The sequence below is a fragment of the Halichoerus grypus genome, chromosome 13, assembly GCF_964656455.1.
Source record: "Halichoerus grypus chromosome 13, mHalGry1.hap1.1, whole genome shotgun sequence".
Lineage (NCBI taxonomy): Eukaryota > Metazoa > Chordata > Mammalia > Carnivora > Phocidae > Halichoerus > Halichoerus grypus.
Genome location: NC_135724.1, coordinates 88,728,894 through 88,752,196, shown reverse-complemented (window position 1 = coordinate 88,752,196; position 23,303 = coordinate 88,728,894). Strand labels below are relative to the sequence as shown.

Below are 23,303 nucleotides of genomic sequence, written 5' to 3'. Positions count from 1 at the left end.
GTGCGACGCGCCGGGCCTCATCCCCTTTGTGCCATCCGGGTCTCTCGCGCGAGCGATTTAGTCTGTGGCGAAGCGTCGGGGCGGCCGGTACTGTTGAGAGCGGCAAGTGGAGGCGCCGCCCTAGCGGCTAGGACTCTGGACTATGGCGGTAGGTGCCGACTCTGAGTTTAAAACCAGGGATATTTTTCTGCTACTCTCCAAAGAGTGGGGGAACGGCTCTCAGAGCTGTTGTCCGCGCGTGTGTGTGTGGACAAAATGGCGCCGCGGCCTTCTTCTGCGCCCGCCATCATGGCTGCCTGGTTTAGGGAGGGGGAAATGAGGCGGTGTCGGTGGGGGTGGGGAGCCTCAGGGAGTGTCTTTTTTTTTTTTTCCAGAACTTTCCTCATCTTTTTCCTAGTCCTGTATTCCGTTGGACCCACAGACCGGCTTCCAGTTTAGCTTACTCATTCTTATTAGTCGTTTACATTGAGTTTCATTAGGGCTTGGGAATTTACGTTCGCGTTAGGGTAGGGCTGGGGAAGAGAAAAAGGGATGGGGATCTTTGGAAAGTATTGGGTCAGAAAGGCGTTGTCTGTAAGGCGTAGAATGGGAGAAGAGAATCGTAACGTTTTTTTTGTTTTGTTTTTGTTTTTTGCTTACGCTCAGTAAAATTCTGGTTGCATAATTTTAATTAGTGTTTAGTCTGTGAAAACCTTAGTTTAATCCTTAGTACAGAGCTGAGGAAGGTGTTGCTTGCTCAAAGGGAGTAAAGAAATCGACTTAATTACGAGAAGGTTTTGGAAGTACGAATTCCGATTGTCGTTCCCTTTCCGAAGCGGCTCGTGATGTAATCATTTTGAAGTCTTTGAGAAGCACTAAAATAAAGCCTTCTCGTTGGCGTTGTTTCTTAAATTTAAGAACCCTTCTTTGCCCCATTTAATTTTAAATAAGAACTATAGTTCTTTAAAAAACCTGCTCTGGGTATAAGATGCCCAATTCTGGTGGATCACATTATTGTGATTACTTAATTTTCCTTAACCGTATTAAAAGAGAAATGCAAGCATCTTGTATTCCTTTCCACTGACTAGAAAGTTCTATTTACTTATCTTCAAAAATAAGACTATAAATATACCGAAAAATTTGTAGTTTGCCCTTGCTAAAAATTGGGGTATCTGGAATTAGGATGGTTTCTGCACTCCCCTCCCCCGATACCTAATTGAATTAAGAACTGATTTTTTATAAGGTTTCAAACAGTTGGAAGGCTATTTGGTGTTTGTGCAACTAATCGATGTAATGTTTTCCTTTGTTTAAATAGTGTTTTGGGCCTTCTAATGTGCTTTAAAGAATAGCGTTGTTTTACTTGGGCTCAAATATTTTAAAAAATGAAGTCAGTTCAGACATTTGGTCCTTCAGTGCCTCCTTCAATAAAAAGACACAGTCCCCTGGAGAAGTGACCTAGTACTAAATCCAGTGTACCTTCTTTGCACTGGAAAAAGATTTGTGTACTATGTCTTGAGCATTATTAGCGTTTTAAACAAGATGTAAATGTTAACAGTGGTGGCCTAAAAAAGCAGGTGCTGGAGTAGAAGACAGTTTTGCAGTTAGCATTTAAGACTTAGTAGTATGTACATCCCTGATAAATTGAAATAAAGCTCAGAAATTTTCAGAGAAATTTTATTCAATTGATTTTTTGGATACTTTTCATTATACCACAATAAAATAGCCTCATGGAAATAAAAGTTTTGTATGGGAGAAGTGGCCACCTATCATTCGTAGTCTGTTTAGTGATAGGATGCTTTTTTTTTTCTATAGTATATTTTACAGGTGAAAATGGCTGTTTGGTGTAAGTTGTTATCTTGTATTGCAGGATGCCTGCCTTTAAGCAAAGGGCATTTGACTTCCCTAATGCCAGGCTTCTGCGATGTTAAGCATGTAAATAAACCATTGACTGAAAACTTGTACTGCTTGGTCTAGATGCTTTTTCCATGGAAGGTTGTTTTCAGTTCTCATCATGATCTCTGGAAAAGTGAATGAGATGTGCCAGTGGTTCAGGAATGCTGGTTTTGGCAGAGAAGTCGCATGCACTGCGAGAAGTGATAGCAGTGCTTAAGTTTTGTAATTTTATTTTACCAAATGTAAGCTCTACCAGCACTTCACAACATCACAGACATGTGAAGTACATAATAGTGATAATGATGAGAACGAGAATTAAAAGAAAATGACCGGTGTTGTGAAAATCTTAAATTATCCTTAATTGTGTGTGTGATACAGCATCATTTATTTGATAGTAGACAGCAAAGAGCTAGAGTACCATCCTGGGAGAGGCAGGTAATGTTGCTGGATCTCCTTTTTAGATCAGAAAGTTGAACTTGTTTCTGTGATGAAAGCTTTCATCACAAAAATTTTACGAGTCCAGAAATCACCCATACATAGAAAACTGGAGAAGGAATGTGTGGTCACATGAGAGTCTCTCCAGTAATTAGTTGCTTCCTTTGTGCTTGGTTGTTTTATTTTGTTTTTTTACCATTGTTAGAGGTTTAACACATTTATGTCTTTCATCCTAGCTGTGTGTGTAAATCTCTTTTATAATCAATTTATTCTTTGAGTCTAGCATTGAGTTTTGCACATTTGTGACTCTCAGTAAATAGTTTCTGAAGTAATGTAATCTCTCACACTTCATTTGTTAAATTATTCCCTATTTAGTTCCCTTGGCATTTGTTTTCTGGACTGATTTTCTTTTTTTTTTTTTTTTAAAAGATTTTATTTATTTATTTGACAGAGAGAGACACAGCGAGAGAGGGAACACAAGCAGGGGGAGTGGGAGAGGGAGAAGCAGGCTTCCCGCCGAGCAGGGAGCCCGATGCGGGGCTCGATCCCAGGACCCTGGGATCATGACCTGAGCCGAAGGCAGACGCTTAACGACTGAGCCACCCAGGCGCCCCTGGACTGATTTTCTTAAGGGAAGGAGTTTGTTGTCATATTACTCCTCCTGAAAATCCCTATTTATCCAATCCAGACTTTTTGGTAAACAGCATGGTAATAAATATTTTAGGCATTGTGGATCACATATAGTTTCTGGCCCATTCCTTGTTTAATAATCCTTTCAAAAATGTGAAAACCTTTCTTAGGTCAAGGGCCAAGTAGTCTACCTTCCACATACTACTGAAATTGTTTCCCCTACCTTTTATCAAAATCTGACTTGGAAACATTCAGGTTTTAGCTTCTCAAAGCTTTTTTCTATGACTCATTTAAATCAGTGTCTTTCTTTGTGTGATACTCCTGTTTGTAATTTGGGCCACACCGTTCAACAGAGCCACAGAAATACTTCTTTTTTTTAATTGAGAACTAGTAACAGGAATTCATTTCTTCAATTGTTGATTGATTGCTGTGCTGAGTACTCAGTTAGGAGCAAGTAAATGGGAAAACAGGGAACTGATATTTAGATGAAGGAACCTCCTCTTAAGTAAATCAGGACTCGGGAAAGAGTGTGTTTACTTGATGATTTTTTACAAAATTTGCATTGTCAAAATTTATAAAATGCTTTAAAGCAGAAACGACTTAATGTTTCCATAGCCCAGAGCATATGTGAGGAGAGGCAGACCATATTTTGCAGCAGCACTGTGCCAAGGGGCTGTTTTCATTAAAGAGGGTTAATGAAATTAAGATTGGGTTCTCAGATAGGTAAGTTAATTTTGCTTATTCTTTTATAATCTAGAAGCATTCTCTGCTGTTCTTAGATTTTACAGACTTAAGTCTCTTTAAATTTTATTAGTTCATTTTAAATGCCTTTTTAATATATGCTAATTTAAAATAAAAGTATTGGTAAAGTCAGGTAAATGACTTCGCAAATCTAAAATGGACAGCATTTTCTCTGCTTGATTGTTTATTGGAAATACTTGGAACCCCTACTCTTCCCCTTCCCCAATTGTTTTGAAAGTTATGAAAATAATGATTTTTAAAAGTTAAAGACGTCAGCCTAATTACATATGTCTCTTTGTTACTGAGTTAGTCATTTCAATTTATTTGGACTGACTTATCAGGTACAGATAATTAGCTACTTAGAAATTGGCCATTCTCATTTATTGATTTTTTTTAATTTTGTAAAACTCCAGGATGATTCTCTTCCCTCCTTCTCTTTTAAGAAATTAGAAACATTTTAAATGTAATTAAGAACCTAATAATCATTTCTCTTTAAACTTTTAGGCTAGTGATACAGAGCGAGATGGACTAGCCCCAGAAAAGACATCCCCAGATAGAGATAAGAAAAAAGAGCAGTCAGATGTATCTATTTCTCCTAGAGCCTCAAAACATCATTATTCAAGATCACGATCAAGGTCAAGAGAAAGAAAACGAAAGTCAGGTATGAATTGTTGGAAACTGTAATTACCACTATCTGTGTAGATGTGTGTATAAGACATAGATTTAGTTTTTGATATAATTAATACATGTTCTTCCCAGTTGAGAAATGAATAATGGAAGTACATTGGTAATTTTCTGGAGATTTTTTTCAGTTATGAGAAAAATGTCCTCATGCAGAAATTTTAGGACTTGGCCAAAGGCCAAAATATATGTTTAAGTTTGTGTCACAGTCATTATTTGTTAACCCTGAGATGTTTAAATTTCAGTCTTTCAACATTGGTAAAGTATTTTGAAAGCTGTGTCTGGGCAGTGGTGTATTATTCTGAGCTTATTTAACGTGCTTTTTGATGTAAGTTACAAGACCATTTTTAACCTTGTTTTTCATTTAACTTAATGTTAAAATATTTCTGAAGAGAGGTTTTGGCGATTTGAGATTTCTTACTCATTTACTTGGAAAAGAATTAGACTGATGTGGTATAGAAAGTAGGATGTTTTGCTGTATATTTTTTAAATTAGTATTGCGATTTAATGAAGAGGTTAACTGAGAAGTAGAATACTAATGAGTTAAGAGTTTTCTTTTTTTAAGATCTGGGCTCCAGTTATTTATGCTTAATGCCCACAGATAATCATCTATAAAGTAGTTAAAATGTAATTTTATGTATATATTTGAAACTGTACAGTATAAAATCACTTTTGAATAGAAATTTCTAAACTGTAGCACCCTGTTGACTACTTATGCTAAATACAGTTCAAACTGTTTATTCTCATGCATTCTTGTTTTGTTCTTATTTACCTCTAATAAGCCCCTTTATAAATTTTTTATGCAATGCAAAACAAAATGGGCTAGACACAGTGTTTTGTGAATTAAGAATCTGTGACAAACTGAAAGACAGTATATATGTTTTTGATTCGTCGTGGAGGATTTTTTGGGGTTTTTTGCTTGTTTTGCTTACACTCAGTTACATTCTGGTTTTCAGATTGCTTGATTTGTTTCAAATATATACAGTGGTATTGAGTAGAATAATCCCACCCTGCCAAAAAAATAGTCTTTAGAAGATAGTAAGTAGAATTTTAATTTAGTAAAATGGATTGGAAATTGTCTTTTATTTGAGTATTGGAATTTGTGTTTAAGATGTTTCTGTATCTTCTTTATGGTGAATTTTTGTATGTATTTACAGATAATGAAGGAAGAAAACACAGGAGCCGGAGCAGAAGCAAAGAGGTAATTAACACTTTGTAGTGAATAGGCACTTTAAAATTCTTGTAAAGTATCTGGTAGAAATGTTTGTGTGAATATATGATATTATCAAGGTAAGTACCAAAACTTGAAATTTAAAAGGTTAATTGGGTTATAAAATAAGCATGATATGGATTCATCATTTTTCAAGAAGATAGTTGTTTATATGAAAAGTTCATTCAAAAACTATTAATTTTATTATGTTGTGAAAATATTCACAATAAAAATTTCATATGAAGATTATAATTGGTTTTTTTAGGCCTGTCACACAGAGCTTCCATTAATCTGAGGTCCCGAGTCTCCTTATACCTGACAACTGCTCAGGATTTTCATATAGCAATCATCTTTAAGTAGGAATATCCTAGATACCTGGGCTTTTTCTTTATGGAAGATAACGAGAGTCCTCATTAGCAAACCAGCTCAGTTTCCCTAAGAATAGTATTGAATTTGGAAATAAAAGTGTCTGTGAGGGACAGCTGGAAAGGTGGCGGTGACAGCAAAACTTGAGGAAAAAGAAAGCAGCTGTATGAAAGAAAAGCAGGAGTTAACTTGCTCGCCCACCTGAGAAGACAAGGAATGAGCCAACAAGGAAGAACAGAAGTAGGAGCCAAAAAGGGAGGAGAAGAGTCTTGTGGGGGCTGGGCAAGGGACTCCTAAAAAAATGTGGGCAGGGACTTCACCTCTTCCCCTAATGGAAGCTCTGTTAAATTTTTAATTTAGGAGAGTTTTTGTGAAAATGACTATTTTGTTTAGCTCACATGATAACATTTCTATAATAAATCATACTCAGCGTGCTAATGCGCGAAGAGACTGAACTGAAGACGCTGCAGACTCAGATAGCAAAATAATAAGCCTACTTCATGATAAGGTAACTATTAGTCATTCAAACTCCTATTTCCCTTAAGTATATCTTAAATCAGTTAAGGGTTTTAATGTCTTTTTTTTTTTTTTTAATTAATAGTAATGTTATGTTTGGAAAACTGGTTTGAAATAAACTCTAAAACCTTTGGAAGTTGAACCACTTAAAGCTTTTCCAGTTTGCCACTATATGGCAAAATCAAGGAAATACTTTTATAAGCTCATATTACAGAGAACTGGCAATGAGACTAAAATTTAGCTGTGTCTCCAGGTCTCTTTATTTTTCTGCAAAATATTAAATAACATACTATGATTCTTTTCAGATATATCATGCATGTTCCAAAATGTTTGGCCAAGTTTTTGTTTTTAAGCAAAGTTAATCTTGAGTGGAAAGAAAAATGCAATGGCCTTTTGGGAAACATGAATTAAGTGTCCTGTTGTGGTAGAAAAGCAGAGGCCTGGGCATAAGAACAACATGGGGTCTGGGTTCAGCTGCTACCATGTAGCTTTGTGACTTTAGATCTTCGTTTAGTTGTACTTAAAGTAAGGGAAGTTTAGAGGATCTGAGTTTCCTTCCAGCTTTAAAATTGTGATTCTGAGATGTCCAGGTTTTTAAGCCTTAGCTAAAAGATGGATTTGACAACTTAATGTGAGGAGATCTAATGTTTATCACTTCCTAATTTGGTATGTGAGAGTAGGATGGAGACTTGATCATGCAATTAATTTTAGCTCAGTCTCTGCATATGTTGTGAAAGCAGAAACCTTGTTTTTTATCTTTCAGAGTATGGGGGAAGTATTATTGTATAATGGTATAGGGATTAATTATGTTATGCCTAGTTTGATTTCATAAAAATTAAAACAGATACGGTTGCCATTTTCTACCCTAGGTACATGAAATGTAATAGAACGTCTGCCCGTTGGGATATTGCAAGATGAAAAGTGATTGCTTCACAGTTTAGACATTGGGAGAAAAATCAAGAGCCGTCTTTTAGAGAGGATGTGGCAGTATAGCTATAAAAAGGACACTTCAACTCTGCGTAAAGTAATTTAAAATTGCAGAAAATACTAATAATTAGTAAGATTAATCTTATTTAGCAACCTAATTGAAATGCGTTTTCTGGTGCATTTCTTTGTGTCCTGATCATCTTCACTATTGTTAAGTTTTTAAACCTAAAATAATATGTACTCTGGTTATAGAAGTTGATGTGTATATGTATACGTGATCTGTTTCTCTAAAAGGTCTGTTGGAAATTTTTGAAAGTTTTGATACATGTGTACTCCCCTTACTCCTTTAGATAAAAGAAACATCAGGGATTCCTCTTTTTTCTGATAATAATGGTTTTTTCAATATTATTTCAACATTGAAAATCATTGTTTTAATTGTTAATATGGGGAGGAAACTGCATTTGGGGGATTTATAAAAACAATAAGATTAGTAATATTCATCTGCAACATTTGGGTGATGTGAAACTAGATCATTTTTTTTATTTGCCACACACTCCTAAGGTTACTAATGTTGCATCACAACATTTTTGTCTACTGATACCCATACTAACTCTCTTTGTTGCACTATTTTCCTGAAAGAACCAACTTCTTCTTAAAACAGGCAAGAAGACATGAATCCAAAGATAAATCATCTAAGAAACACAAGTCTGAGGAACATAATGACAAAGATCATTCTTCTGATAAAGGAAGAGAGCGACTAAATTCATCTGAAAATGGAGAGGACAGACATAAACGCAAAGAAAGAAAGTCATCAAGAGGCAGAAGTCACTCAAGATCTAGGTCTCGTGAAAGGTAAGAAGTTTTATTTATGAGTTAATGCCATTGTAAAGAGCTATATTATGTAAAGCTTTTCATGAACCCAGCAATACCCAAACAATCTTAATTAAAAAATAGATATTTTTTGCTAGCATACCTATTCCTTTGCCAACAAATGTCTGCTAATAGCTGAAGTCTTTGGGGCACTGTTTTCTGATAAAGGCAAAAATGTTCAAGACTAGGGGATAAAGGATGATTATGATTAACATTCAATTAGTGAGTTTTTTTTTTTTAATTTCATGATTTACCTGTCACTTGGCAGTGAAAAAAAATATATAGCTGACTTAGTTTAAGCCAATATGACAATCTTTTTACATTGTCAGTGTAGGATTTGTTTGCTGCTAAACTCTAATTTAGATTTTCCTTTGTGGTATTGAAAACTGGGTCATGGCAGAAAGCTTGTGGGACTTTTGTAAAAAGAAGCCAGTGTTTAATGTATGTTTGGAATTTTCTGTGGGAATACATATACGTGGTGTATCAGATTGGATCAAAATTTTTTGTTACTAGAATAACTTGTCATCTTTTAAGTTGCATAAATACTTCAATAAGGCAGTAATAGACTTTAAATTATTAAACAATCTTAAGTTGGGTTAGGATGCATTGCATTTTTAACATGTAGCTTTATTGTGTTTCCTCTGAGACATTATCAACAAGAATAAGGGCTCATTTGTTGTTACAACTTCTTCCATTAGAAGCCTCAATTAGCCTTTCTATACACAATACAGAGTAGTTTATTGCCTGGCTTGACAGCACATACTGCAGAAAATTCATAATGTCTGTAATTTGAAAAGACGCAGCTCTAAATAACTACACATTTGTGTGTTTTAATTTCAGGCGTCATCGTAGTAGAAGCAGAGAGCGGAAGAAGTCGCGATCCAGGAGTAGGGAGCGGAAGAAGTCAAGATCCAGAAGCAGAGAGAGGAAGAAGTCACGATCCAGAAGCAGGGAAAGAAAACGTCGGATCCGATCCCGTTCCCGCTCAAGATCAAGACACAGGCATAGGAGTAGAAGCAGAAGTAGAACAAGGAGTAGAAGTCGGTAAGTATTCATCATCTTGAATAAAATCAGATGGCTCCCTCACAGGGTCTGTTTATCTTCCCTCAATCTGAGAATATCAAAATTGTTGATACTGAATTTTATTTGAGTTACAAAATATTTTAACAACATTCTGATTAATAAACAAATTTAAATACTTGCATTCTTACAGATACTCATTTAATCAGATCTGTGAAGTGCAGGTAGAAATAGTCACTATTAAAATTACTTCAGTTGTTTTGGATGTTGAATTATGTTGTGTATAATCAGTAGCTTACATTTACTGCATGCCTAACATGTGCTGTGTGTTATGTCACAGCTCTTTCCATGTACTAGCTCATCTAATTCTCAAAACAACTGTTTTGTGAGTTAAGACCATAGGGCTTAGAGAGCTTAAGTAACTTGCCCAAGAAGTCTCAAATCAGTTATTAAATGGTACTGTCAGGACCAAGTGCCAAGTATGTCTGAATGCAAAGTCAGTATATGTGCTTAACCCACCATACTGTATATGCTGTTTCAGGTATTCAGAAAGATGAGTTTAATTCAAACCTATCTTGATTGAGAGGAGGCTTTAATTTGTTGAGACAGGAAGTACAATAAAGAGCACAAGAGAAAAATTTTTAATAATCAGAATATATTTAGTCTGTACTTACTTACATCAGACAATTATTAATAGTACATATGCACAGATACTGATATTAAATAATGGAAAAGGTTTTTTTTGTTAATTTGTTGCTCAAGTTTATAAAGACAAATACAGATACAAATAGACTATGTTTATTACAGTTAATTGACTTATCTCTTGTTTATCGGGTTTTTTGTTTGGGGTTTTGGGTGCAAATGGGTTGTTTTTTAGATTTTCATTTATTTGAGTGAGAGAGTGTGTGCGCACAGGAGGTAGGGGAGAAGGAGAGCAGACTCCTTGCTGAGCAGCAAGGGGCTCTATCCCAGGACCCTGGGATCATGACCTGACCCGAAGGCAGATGCTTAACTGAGCCACCCAGGTTCCCCCAAAATGGTGGTTTTATTAAAGCCGAGGGACAGCTAGGGCCCCCTGGGTGGCTCAGTTCGTTAAGCGTCTGCTTTCTGCTCAGGTCATGATCCCAGGGTCCTGGGATCGAGCCCCCGCATCGGGCTCCCTGCTCAGCGGGAAACCTGCTTCTCCCTCTCCCACTCCCCCTGTTTGTGTACCTTCTCTCGCTGTCTCACTCTCTGTCAAATAAAATCTTTTTAAAAGGGGGGAGGCGCCTGGGTGGCTCAGTCGTTAAGCGTCTGCCTTCGGCTCAGGTCATGATCCCAGGGTCCTGGCATCGAGCCCCACATCGGGCTTCCTGCTCAGCAGGGAGCCTGCTTCTCCCTCTCCCTCTGCTGCTCCCCCTGCTTGTGCTCTCTCGCTCTCTGTCAGATAAATAAATAAAATCTTTAAAAAAAGAAAAACACAGGGACAGGACCCGTGGGCAGAAAAAGCTGCTATTGATTGGTTTTTAATCAATAGTTTAGTTTTTAGTAGTTTACAAATTTGAGCTTTACCGGTTAGGATTTTAGCGAATGTAGGTAAATGATAATTTCACCATTATCATTAATATTTTATTCTCCATCTGGGTATACGGGCCATTATTTCTGGTATTTCTAGGTTTTTTTTTATTTTTATGGCATTTCTAGTTTTGACCACTGCTAGTCTGTTTTATTCTGCTCAGTGCCTATTGTTTATCTTTCCTTTTCCTAATTCTTTTGTTTTACTGATTTTGTGCTTGGGTTGTTTTTTGTTTTTTTTTTTTGACGTTTACAAACTCATTGTAGATTAAAATACTAGGAACATTTAAACTATGGATCTTACTACTAGGGGTTTATCCTACATACTTACATGAATATAAAATGATTGATGTTCAAGGCTAGTCTTTGCAACATTGGGTGTAATAGCAAAAGATTGGAAAACATCTTAGTCTATCTGTAACAGGGAACGTTAAATGAACTTACAGAAAAATAGCATATTCAAGGAACTTCCATACCTTGTGGAAACTGTAGGGCAGAGGTGGAGAGGAAAGGGTCTAAAATATATTGTCTGCTGTTTGCACTTTTGTTGAACCTCTGTAAATATAATTGATTTTGATAAAATGAACTAATTATTACTGCTTTGCCATATTGCAACATGTGAAATACGATTTATTACAGAGATAGAAAGAAGAGAATTGAAAAACCTAGAAGATTTAGCAGAAGTTTAAGCCGAACTCCCAGTCCACCTCCCTTCAGAGGCAGAAACACAGCAATGGATGCACAAGAAGCTTTAGCTAGGAGGTGGGTATATTTTCTATTTGATGCATTTTTCCTTTTCAATTTGAAGTAGATACACTCAATTCTGTGGAGAAAGTGAATGCTTTCAGGGTTTAAGTCAACTAGTTAAATGTAGCCATGATACATACTGTGCCAATTTTGATCTAGTACTAAGTAGTTGGTTAATTCTCATTTTAAACATTTACCCATTTGTGCAACTGGAAAGATTACGATGTCTGCAGCAGTTTCTGTTTTCTTTCATTATTGACTGATTCATTTTTCTCAAATTTAGGCTCCTAAATATGTTTGGTTTGCAATAGAAACTTTTTTGGAAATCTTAAATCTGATTCAGGAACTCTTAAATTTGGCCTCTGAAATTGCATTGTCCTTTTGTTTTTTTCTTCAAGAAGACAAAGTCTGAAACAATTCTTTCAACAGGTTTCTTATTTTGAAGGTGGCAAATAATAAACATTACAAGGTGATTTATTTGATCTTGTAAATTTTACTGCTGTGATAACAGGGAGATCGTTTTATGTTTTAATTCTGTAAGCATTTCAAAGATGTTCTCTGGTAATTGTGGGACTACACACAGGGCTGTCTGGCTGAAATGTGCAAAACCGTTGAAAGAACTGCCTCATAGAGAGGCAAGAAGTAAAGTAAAATCCAAGTGCTTGTTTTCAGGTTTTCCCATATTCTGAAAACTATACTCTTGATTTTGGGTTTTTTTCCTTATGAAATTGAGTTTGTATTTTTTTTTCATTACAAAAATACAGTTATCACAATGTAACCTGATGGGCTGCTGCCCTGTGAACCCAGCCTGGCAGAAACTCCAGCTGAACAGCAGCAGCAGCAAAGGTGTGAGCTCGCCCCTTCTTCATTCCATTCACCTTAGTGAATGGTGTTAATTCCAACCTGCAATGGCCATTTTAAATACGCATCAATAGTAGTGAATCATACTTTCTTTCTGAAACTAAAATCAACAGAATTAAATAATTTATTATATCTGAAGTAATTTATTAAGAATGGTCTGTTAAGTCTGACCAGTATTTTTTTTAAGCCCTAAAGTCTATTCTTTTATAAGTTCATTGCGCTTTAATTTTTGGCTTTTATTAAAGTTGAAGCTATTACTAGGATCTAAAACTTTAACTTAAAAAAATCTACTTAGTGGTTTTCAGATGACAAGTTTATATGAAATAACTCTTTTAAGAAATAACAGATTGCTCCTTGGCTACTTTGAAATTTGAAGGCAGATCTTTTGTTAATAAGATACTACGGTATATAGACCTTTTTGTTGTTCCTTTTTTGTTTTTAAATAAGGACAATTTTTGAACTGCTTTGAAAATAGTTTTAATATCTGTGTACCAACATTTTATTTTATTTTATTTTTATTTTTTTATTTTTTTTGTGTGTGTACCAACATTTTAATGTTACCCCTAATCAGAAACTTATTCCCAAGGACAAAATCAAGTCTGTACTATGTCTTTCTTGCATGTGTGCTCAATAAAAGGGAATAAAATTATATTGTTTTATTCATTTTATGTAAATTCAGCAGTTGTTAAAGCCGATGCCATTTTCTGCCCATAGTACCCCAAAACAAAAAACCTTTTCTTTAATCTTTCCCCCTTTATACCACATTAAAGGAGGAAGGGGTTGGCTTTTAACTTACGATTGGGAAATCAAGGACTCTTGAAGAAAAGAGGTTTCTCTTTCAGGAACTCATGAAGATGATATTAACAATTTGCTGTATAAGAAGTAGATAATGACTTGACAGTACATTTAGTATATGTATTAGTAAATTTAGTGTGAACTAGTGTCTGTTTTGTCTGAGGATGAATTTGTGTTTCATGTTTCTAGTTTCATTGCTAATGATAAATTTCTTAAGCTGCTAAAGGTTAATTCTCTAATAATTTTCCCCCATTTTATTAGATTATAGAGAATGGCAAATAGGGTTTATTTGCCCCTTCTTTTACGTTTGGCTTTTTAATTTTTATTTAAGGCTATGATAAAGTCTTTTTACAAAAGTCGTAATTGTTATGTTTTGATTGGCTTTATCCTATATCCGCTTCCCCCAAGAAGCATGTAGGTAATTCTGTAAACATTGTTTACTACTTTTAACGTACCCTAAGACTTACTCAGTTCTCAATATGTCATTTGCAAGATGTAATTTTATCCTTACTGCTATAACCAGCACTGATAAAGTTTGAATAATTTTTATTTTTTAAAACTATTCTCTGTGGGAACTGTGTGTAAAAGCTATTCCAGTTTTTTGGCTATTCCATGAATTTAAAAATGTTTAAAACCAGTATTGAAATATTCTTTAACTGTGACTCTCTTAAGAGTGAATGCTTTTTTCCCCACATACAGATACCAATTTGTGTTAATCTTAATTTAAAATTTTATGTTAAGTGTTTTGTTTCTATACATGTGGAGAAATACAAAGATAAATATGGGTTTTATATTGAGCATTATTTTAAATTTATTGAAATTGTCTTTCACAGGTTGGAAAGAGCAAAGAAATTACAAGAACAGCGAGAAAAGGAAATGGTCGAAAAACAAAAACAACAAGAAATAGCTGCAGGTAATTTATTTTCTTTACTATGGAAGTATGGCATTTCTTTGTAGAAAATCTGAAAACCTCAGAAAAATACAGGAAGAAAATCACCCATGATCCTTGCTACCCGTCAGTGCACTGTAAACCTGTTGTTAGTGAAATGTGAACCTTCATACCTCATAAATTCTTTTTTTTTTTTTTAAAGATTTTATTTATTTGACAGAGACACAGCGAGAGAGGGAACACAAGCAGGGGGAGTGTGAGAGGGAGAAGCAGGCTTCCCGCTGAGCAAGGAGCCCGATGCGGGGCTCGATCTCACAACTCTGGGATCATGACCTGAGCCGAAGGCAGACGCTTACACGACTGAGCCACCCAGGCGCCCCATACCTCATAAATTCTTCATGCATATGTATTTGTTACTTGGTTGGTGGCCTGATTTTGACAGTCACTGTTCTTCATATAACACTTTAGCCATCACTGCACATGTCTTTTAGTCATGATTTTATTAAGTTTATTAAAATGATGACTGAACTGGGATAAGAAATCAGGTTATTAGACATAACACAAACGTTGCCTGTGGATGACTAAAGGTGATCAGAGAGAGCTTATTGAATTACATGAAATGTAGTCTGGAAGGTGTTTTTTTTGACATTCCTAGTAAATCGGTACTTCTTGAAATAATATAAAATTGTACAAATTGTGTATGGCTGGCAGACTCAGTTGGTAGAGCATGCAACTCTCAATCTCAGGGTTGCGATTAGATTGGGTGTAGATTGATTAAAATTTTTAAAAAATTTCAAGAAATTGTACAAATTGCCTTTATTCATTTATTTATTTTAGATGGGGGGGCGTGGAGGGTGAGGCAGAGGGAGAGGAGGGGAGAGAATCTTAAGTAGGTTCCACACCCAGCTCGGAGCCCAATGCAGGGCTTGATCTCACAACTCTGAAGTCATGACCTGAGCCGAAATCAAGAGTTGGAAGCTCAATCGCCTCAGCCACCCAGGCACCCCCACCATTTTACTTTTAATACATGATTAGAACAAAACTTTCATAACTGGATTCCCATAGTATTAGTAATTAAAAGAATTTTCTAAGCTTATATTCTGGGATGACAGAAAAATAAGTAATCAGAACAGTCTTTCTGTTTACAAAAAATTGACTCCATTCCTGACTGAATCACTTAAAATGGAAATACCAGGCAGGGCATTTAACTTCTGTAGGATTTGGGCTTTGGATTTGTTAAATGTGCATCATACTTGTTTAATATCTTAAATGTTTGTTAAGAATTTCAAATGAAAGTCTAAAGAACCATTTTGTAAGCTTAACCATACAAATAGTATTTGTTTTTACAAGTTTAGCTACATACAAGTACCATAATTCATTTTCTTTGAAATCACAAATCTTCTTACTATTTGTAGAATTCTTACTATTTTTAGATATGTAAAGTATTTGTACATATAAGGGATCATATCCGGAAATGTCTATTATAAATATTTTCAATAAATTTTTCCTAAAATATTAGTTGCTTTATAAACTAATCTCCTTATTTTGGTAAAAGTATTCTGGCTTTTTGTTAGGTTAGTTCTTATATATAAAGGCACTACTGTACTGTAAATCAGGAGGTTGGTTTTGGTTAGTCGTAAATTAAATCTATGCTTCTCTTCTGTCTTAGCAGCTGCAGCCACCGGAGGTTCTGTGCTCAATGTTGCTGCCTTGTTGGCATCAGGAACGCAAGTAACCCCTCAGATAGCTATGGCAGCTCAAATGGCTGCCCTGCAGGCTAAAGCTTTGGCAGAGACCGGAATAGCTGTACCTAGCTATTATAACCCAGCAGCTGTGAATCCAATGAAATTTGCTGAGCAAGAGAAAAAAAGGAAAATGCTTTGGCAAGGCAAGAAAGAAGGGGTAAGTTCTTTAATTCTCCTCTTTTGTCATTTATTCCTAATTAGCAGTTGCTTAGGAAAACAAACTTGGATTGAAAAAGATTGGTTTGTGTTTATTTTTTTTTCTATAAACTTGATTGTTTTAATTTACCACAATTTAGTGTTGGAAAAAGATTGATCTAAGAAAACCAGTAGCGATTCAAAGAAAAACAGTATTCCCATACATTTATAATGGGGGAAGATGCTCCTTGGCTTAGGCTTTTTCATAAACTGAAAATAATTATAAATTGCATGGCACAATTGTAAATGTTATCATTTCTTTTAGACCTTATGACTTAGCTAAATTTTATGAATTGTAAAAGTTCAGTGTTTCTTTACAGGACAAATCCCAGTCTGCTGAAATATGGGAAAAATTAAATTTTGGAAACAAGGACCAAAATGTCAAATTCAGGAAATTAATGGGTATTAAGGTGAGTTACACACTTTGAATTAAAATTCATATTAACTTAACATTTTCAGGTTAACATTGGTCCTCACCCTAAAAGTTAATTTCAGTAATATATGAACTCTGGGTACTTTCTGGTGGTGGTTTGTTTTGTGCTTCAGATTAATTTCACAGAATTATGTTGTCATCATTAGCTGATTATACAGATTATTAAATTTAAATTAATGTGGTTGTTGATTATAACCTATTTATACCTTAAATGAACCTTTTTCTAGATCATAAGCTTTTCTTAGTAAATAAAAATGAAATTGTAAATGGGAATTAATGAATTTGCTTTCTAAAAAGTGCTCATTTAAAGCTAACTGTAGGGACGCCTGGGTGGCGGCTCAGTTGGTTAAGTGTCTGCCCAGCTCAGGTCATGATCCCAAGGTCCTGGGATCGAGTCCCACATCAGGCTCAGCAAGGAACCTGCTTCTCCCTCTGCCTGCCGCTCCCTGTGCTTATGCACACGTGCACTCTCTCTCTCTCTGACAAATAAATCTTTAAAAAAAAAAACAAAAACTGACTCTACTCGGAGTTGCACCTTAATATTTAATGTTTCCAGAAAGCTTTTTTAAAGATGTAGGGTTTTTTGGTGGCTTTGTTTTTTGTTTTTCTTGGTGTGTGTGTTTTGTTTTGTTTGAATAAAGTGGAAATGTACAGATTTCATATAACAACCCGGAAGAAAGTTCACAAACGCTCAGGTATTGATTACTTAAGGGAGTTGGTTTTTCATTGAAGGGATATTTGGCTTAAACTAAGCTTCACTAAACTGGCTTTTTTGGAACATTGCCAGACAGCCTTTGCATTTGCTGCTACCTTTCCCTGCTCTAATTCTTTCCTTAGCTCCCAGCATCATTCCTTCCTTTGGTCTCTCTCAAATGTCAACTTTTTAGTCCTTTCTCGTTTGCCTTCTTAAAAATAGCAAGCACGGGTAGCCTGGGTTGGCTCAGTCACTTAAGTGTCTGCCTTCAGCTCAGGTCATGATCCCGGGGTCCTGGGATCCAGCCCTGCATAGGGCTCCCTGCTCAGTGGAGAGCCTGCTTCTCCCTTTCCTCCCCACTCATGCTGTGTCTCAGTCTCTCTCTCTCTCTCTCTCAAATAGTCTTTTAAAAAATAATAGTAAGACAAAAATAGCAAGCACACCATCCCCATTTTCTGTTTTTCTCCTAAACTTTACTTACATATTGAATGGTATGTTCTACATTTTCTTCCTCATACCCACTAAAATGAAGATTTTTGTTATATCCTGGTTTATCCCAATAGCTAGAAAGAACATTGCCTTGCACTCCATGGGTGCTAAATGAATGAATGGAAGGTAAATACATATCCTAAAAATGTGATTTATCAGTACTGTCAGTTGAGAAGAAGAGCCTATTCTCATTTCCATTTATTTTAATAATATATTTTTTATCTGAAATTTAGAGTGAAGATGAAGCTGGATGTAGCTCAGTTGATGAAGAAAGTTACAAGACTTTGAAGCAACAGGAAGAAGTATTTAGAAATTTAGATGCTCAGTATGAAATGGCAAGATCACAGACCCACACACAAAGAGGAATGGGATTGGGTTTCACATCATCAATGCGAGGAATGGATGCAGTTTGAAAAAGATCAGACTTTAATGTTTGGGACTTTATGGACTTCTGGTTCTGATGTCAGGTCCTTGTTCACCAAACAGCTAGCATTCTAGCTTGCATGGGTGTTGCATTGACTTTAATTTATTGAAAAATACGATTTTTTGTAAATATCAGATCAGTGATACTGGTGTTAGTGTTGTAATCAGGTTAAACACACTTCCATTAAACTTGACAGGACTATAGAAGGACAATATTTTTTAGTTCATGAATTCTACTTTTCAAATATATAAAAGCTGCAGGTGGGATAAAATCTCATACATGGATATTTCGTGTCCGCTGTCTTGTGTACTTTTGTACTTAACCTTGTACAGTTATTTTCATCTCTTGAAACATGAAAGAAATGTTATGTAGATGTTCTTTAGAAGATCTGGCCATTTGGTACATAATCCAGCACAAATACGCTGGGTGGTGATGACAATAAAAATGGTTTTCTCAACACTGGTGTTAATTTAAGTTACCTGGAATTCTTATTTGAATTTGTTTCATAGTTTTTTGTAGCATTTTGCAATTGCTATTACAGAGCACTAGGTAGAAATTCCTTTTTTTTTTTTTTTTTTTTAAGAACAGTTAACTGCTCTAGGTAATACCATGGTGAGCAAAACTGTAAAAGGGAGTTGGGAGGAGTAAACAAACTTACTATAATAATACTGTTTTCCTACTACTGTAAGGAACAGAATTGGTGTACAGTATTTGTTCATTATTCCATATGTTATTCAGGAAATAGATTAATACATTAAAGGGATGTAAGCACTTTTATTTTAATAAAGTGCCTTATTACAAGTTCTTGGTATGCCCTTTGCTCATTAAATCCTTTGAAGTCTTCAGTAGCACAAAGTACTAAAATATTAGAAAATCACTTTGTCACTAAGTTAAATAGGGCATAAGTTCTGGAGGGACTACAGAACTTAAAATTCATTTGCTTTTATTACTACAAAATTCATGATTCACCTTTTCCTAGAAAAATCCTACAACTCCACATTGTATTAGCACAGTACAAGGGAAGTGTACTTAATGGTAAAACTTAACACCTTTATTTTTTAAATTTATTTTGAGAGACAGTTGGGGGAGGGACAGAGGGAGAGAATCCTTCACAAGCAGACCCCTTGCTGAGTGCAGAGCCTGACACGGGGCTCTATACCACAGCGCATGAGATCATGACCTTAGCAGAAACCAAGAGTCAGAAGACAAACCAACTGAGCAACCCAGGTGCCCGTTACACCTTTCTTTTTAAAATGAGTTCATGAAGTCTGGCCAACTTGTTTATTGGGCATGTTTTGTGATAAACGATGTGTGGTTCTACTATAAGATTTTTTTTTTAAGTATTTTGGTAAATGTTTAAATTACGCTTTCCTAGAGCCAATAATTTTATGAAGAAATGTCTCTTCATCATGCTTCAGTGACAAAGTCAAGTTTCTGGGGGAATGACACTGGTTTTTTTCATTCTGGAGTCCCCACAATTCAAATTTTTCAGGTTAGCTGTATCTTAAATCAATTTCATTAGAAATTTTCATGGGCAGGGTGCGTGGGTGGCTCAGTCATTAAGCATCTGCCTTTGGCTCAGGTCATGATGGGATCGAGTCCTGCATCAGGCTCCCCACTCAGTGGGAAGCCTGCTTCTCCCTCTCCCACTCCTGCTTGTGTTCCCTCTCTTGCTGTGCCTTTCTCTGTCAAATCTTTTAAAGAAATTTTCATGGGCTGGGACACCCGGGTGGCTCAGTTGGTTAAGTGTCTGCCTTCTGCTCAGGTCATGATCTCAGGGTCTTGGGATCTAGCCCTGCGTTAGGCTCCCTGCTCAACAGGGAATCTGCTTCTCCCTCTTCTGCCCCTCCCCCCTGCTCACATGGGCACGCACACGCTGTCTCAAGTAAGTAAATAAAATTCAAAAAAAAATTTTTTTTATGAAGATTCTTTATTTGACAGAGACAGAGAATGGGAACACAAGCAGGGGGAGTGGGAGAGGGAGAAGCAGGCTTCCTGCGGAGCAGGGAGCAGCCCCATGCAGGGCCCGATCTCTAAAAGGCAGTGTGGAAATGAAAGCACTACATTAACTGCCTGCTGTGTTTTTCCATAGTATTTGAGGTGCTGGCCATACATAATGAGTGATGATCCATCCTGCACTCATCTAAAGCAGTAATTTAAAACACTGTAGTAGCCAAGTTTAAACAAATGAAACTAACTTTGCAATATCTAAAATAATTCAACAGGTAATCAATTAATTTTGAGGCTCAGTTGGTTAAGCGTCTGCCTTTGGCTCAGGTCATGATCCCGGCGTCCTGGGATCAAGCCCCACATCGGGCTTCCTGCTCAGCAGGAAGCCTGCTTCTCCCTCTCCCACTCCCCCTGCTTGTGTTCCCTCTCTCGCTGTGTCTGTCTCTGTCAAATAAATAAAATCTTTAAAAATAAATAATAAAAAAAAAGATTTTACATATTTTTAAAACCAAGGTGTATGTTTTTAACACATCCCAATTTTGACTTATCAATAGCCAGTCCCACATAGCCTGAGACAACCAGATTGGACAGTGCAGATCTAGAGGGAGGCATGTAGGTAAATTTAAGTTGCATAATTAAACATGAATAATTAATTTTTGGAGTCCTGGGGGGGCGGGGGTGGGTGTGTGGTGGAAACTATTTAACTGCTTAACATTTTGTACTCTTCCCCCCCCCCCCCCCTTTTTCCTGGCTGTTACTGTGTTTTCAGTTTCAAAGCCTTGTACTCCATGATGGATATGTTGGGGTTAATCCTTGTAAGCAACATAGTTGCTGTCCAGGATATATTTTATTTTTAAATAGACTACTCACGACCTTGATCAAGACCTGAGCTGATGGGGAGCCTGGGTGTCTCAGTTGGTTAAGTGGCTGCCTTCAGCTCAGGTCATGATCTCAGGGTCTTGGGATTGAGGCCAGCCTTGGGCTCCTTGCTCAGCCAGGAGCCTGCTTCTCCCTCTGCCTGCCACTTTCCCTGCTTGTGCTCTCTCTCTCTCAAATAAAATCTTTTTTAAAAAAAAAGACCTGAGCTGTGACCAAGAGACGGACACCATAAGGAGGGCACATGATGTAATGAGCATTGGGTATTATATAAGACTGATGAATCACTGAACTCTACCTCTGAAACTAATAATACACTATATGTTAATTAATTGAATTTAAATTGTATTTATTTATTTTAAAATTTTTATTTATTTGACAGACAGCGAGAGAGGGAACACAAGCAGGGGGAGTGGGAGAGGGAGAAGCAGGCTTCCCGCTGAGCAGGGAGCCCGATGCGGGGCTCGATCCCAGGACCCTGGTATCATGACCCGAGCCGAAGGCAGACACTTAACGACCGAGCCACCCAGGCGCCCCCTTTCTTTTTTTTAAAGATTTTATTTATTTATTTGACAGACAGTGAGAGAGGGAACACAAGCAGGGGGAGTGGGAGAGGGAGAAGCAGGCTTCTGGCAGAGCAGGGAGCCTGATGTGGGGCTCAATCCCAGGACCCTGGGATCATGACCTGAGCCGAAGGCAGACGCTTAACGACTGAGCCACCTAGGCGCCCCAAAGATTTTATTTATTTATTTGAGAGAGAGAGAGAGCACATGAGAGGGGGGAGGGTCAGAGGGAGAAGCAGACTCCCTGCAGAGCAGGGAGCCCGATGCGGGACTCGATCCAGGGACTCCAGGATCACGATCTGAGCCAAAGGCAGTCGCCCAACCAACTGAGCCACCCAGGCACCCTCTAAATAAAATCTTTAAGAAAAAAAAATATGTATCAATGTGTAACAAAAATGCTTCAAAAAATTTCTTTCACCAGTCCAGTTGCTTCTCTCTTGCCTCTGAGGATAAAATTGCCTCAAGGTACCACATAACTTCCCTCGTTGCTACCAAACCTGGTCCACATCCATTGATCATTTATTCAACCAGTTTATCTATCTATCTATCTATCTATCTATCTATCTATCTATCTATCTATCCGTCTATCTATCTATGAGAGAGAGAGCACAAGCAGAGGGAGAGGGAGAAGCAGGCTCCCCACTGAGCAGGGAGCCCGACCAGGGCTCGATCCCAGGACCCCAGGATCATGACCTGAGCCGAAGGCAGACGCCCAACTGATTGAGGCAGGGACCCCTATTCAAACAGTTTCTTAAGTCACAATCCTGAGAAATATTCATGACCTGTTTACTCTCATTTCTTGTATCCAACCCTCCAATTAGCTGTTGCTTCAATTTTATCTTTTTTTTTTTTTAAGATTTTTATTTATTTGACAGAGTGAGACACAATGAGAGAGGGAACACAAGTAGGGGGAGTGGGAGAGGGAGAAGCAGACCTCCTGAGGAGCAGGGAGCCTGATGTGGGGCTCGATCCCAGGACCCTGGGACCATGACCTGAGCCGAAGGCAGACGCTCAACGACTGAACCACCCAGGCACCCCTCAATTTTATCTTCTAAATATTTTCTACTTCTAAACATCAACTCTCCACCACTATTCCCACTACCCTAATCCAAACATGTATTGGTTCCACTACAAAAACCTATCAACCTACTAGACTTGGAATTTTACTTTTGCTGGATTTTCAATCGTGTTTCTATCACAATCAAGACCATCTTACTAAAACGGAAATGTGTGAGTCACGAACACACCACCTGTTTGAAATGTTGAAATGACTTCCCAATTTTGGGGATGGAGAGAGGATCCCTAACTTGGTCTGTGAGCACTGGCCTAATGTACCAGCCTCATTGTGCTCCACTCTCTTCTCATTTCACCTGCATATTTCTTCTAAGGAGGAGGCTCTTAAGTCCATCCGCGGTACTCTCACCACCAACTTTGCCCTCCTAACACTTCATGTTTCAGTTCAAACCTCAGTTCCTCAGTTCACTGATTCCCACAGATTCTGTCAAAGTAAATCGTTACATACCCATAACTTGCTGTTTTTATTTCACATATTTTTTTAATATGATGGACACCTATCAACATCCACCTGGACCCAAGAGTGGGAGCAGTTAGGGTTATTTTGTTGTCGTTTCTTTCTTCTGTTAGCCTGTAGGTTCCACCAGAGCAGTAACTTACCTATTTTGCTCTCTCTTGCATCCTCGAACTCTGGAACAGTGCCTGGTACGTTGAACGTGGTAAATAAATGTTATTGAACGAATCAGTGATTGAATGAGAGAAACCACCGAAACCAGCAACAGACAAATCTAAAACGGTCTGATTTA

At 37.1% G+C, this 23,303-nt stretch overlaps 1 protein-coding gene across 3 annotated transcripts; it reads left to right on the top strand.

The window, feature by feature from the left end:
• Position 1: 1 nt before the first annotated feature.
• Positions 2-18,551, top strand: RSRC2 (arginine and serine rich coiled-coil 2). Of its 3 annotated transcripts, XM_078061041.1 has the most exons (11): positions 3,031-3,660; positions 4,183-4,339; positions 5,517-5,560; positions 6,366-6,443; positions 8,018-8,230; positions 9,089-9,292; positions 11,462-11,584; positions 14,059-14,138; positions 15,784-16,016; positions 16,375-16,464; positions 17,904-18,551. In XM_078061041.1, exons 4-11 carry the CDS (start codon positions 6,436-6,438, stop codon positions 18,081-18,083), a joined length of 1,131 nt encoding a protein of 376 aa, XP_077917167.1. In that variant the 5' UTR covers positions 3,031-3,660; positions 4,183-4,339; positions 5,517-5,560; positions 6,366-6,435; the 3' UTR covers positions 18,084-18,551. The 3 variants fall into 3 exon arrangements, with proteins under 3 accessions (XP_077917166.1, XP_077917165.1, XP_077917167.1); XM_078061040.1 differs by lacking the exons at positions 3,031-3,660; positions 6,366-6,443 and adding an exon at positions 2-148 and having other exon boundaries at positions 8,040-8,230; positions 15,787-16,016; XM_078061039.1 differs by lacking the exons at positions 3,031-3,660; positions 6,366-6,443 and adding an exon at positions 2-148 and having other exon boundaries at positions 8,040-8,230.
• The last annotated feature ends 4,752 nt before the right edge of the window (positions 18,552-23,303 follow it).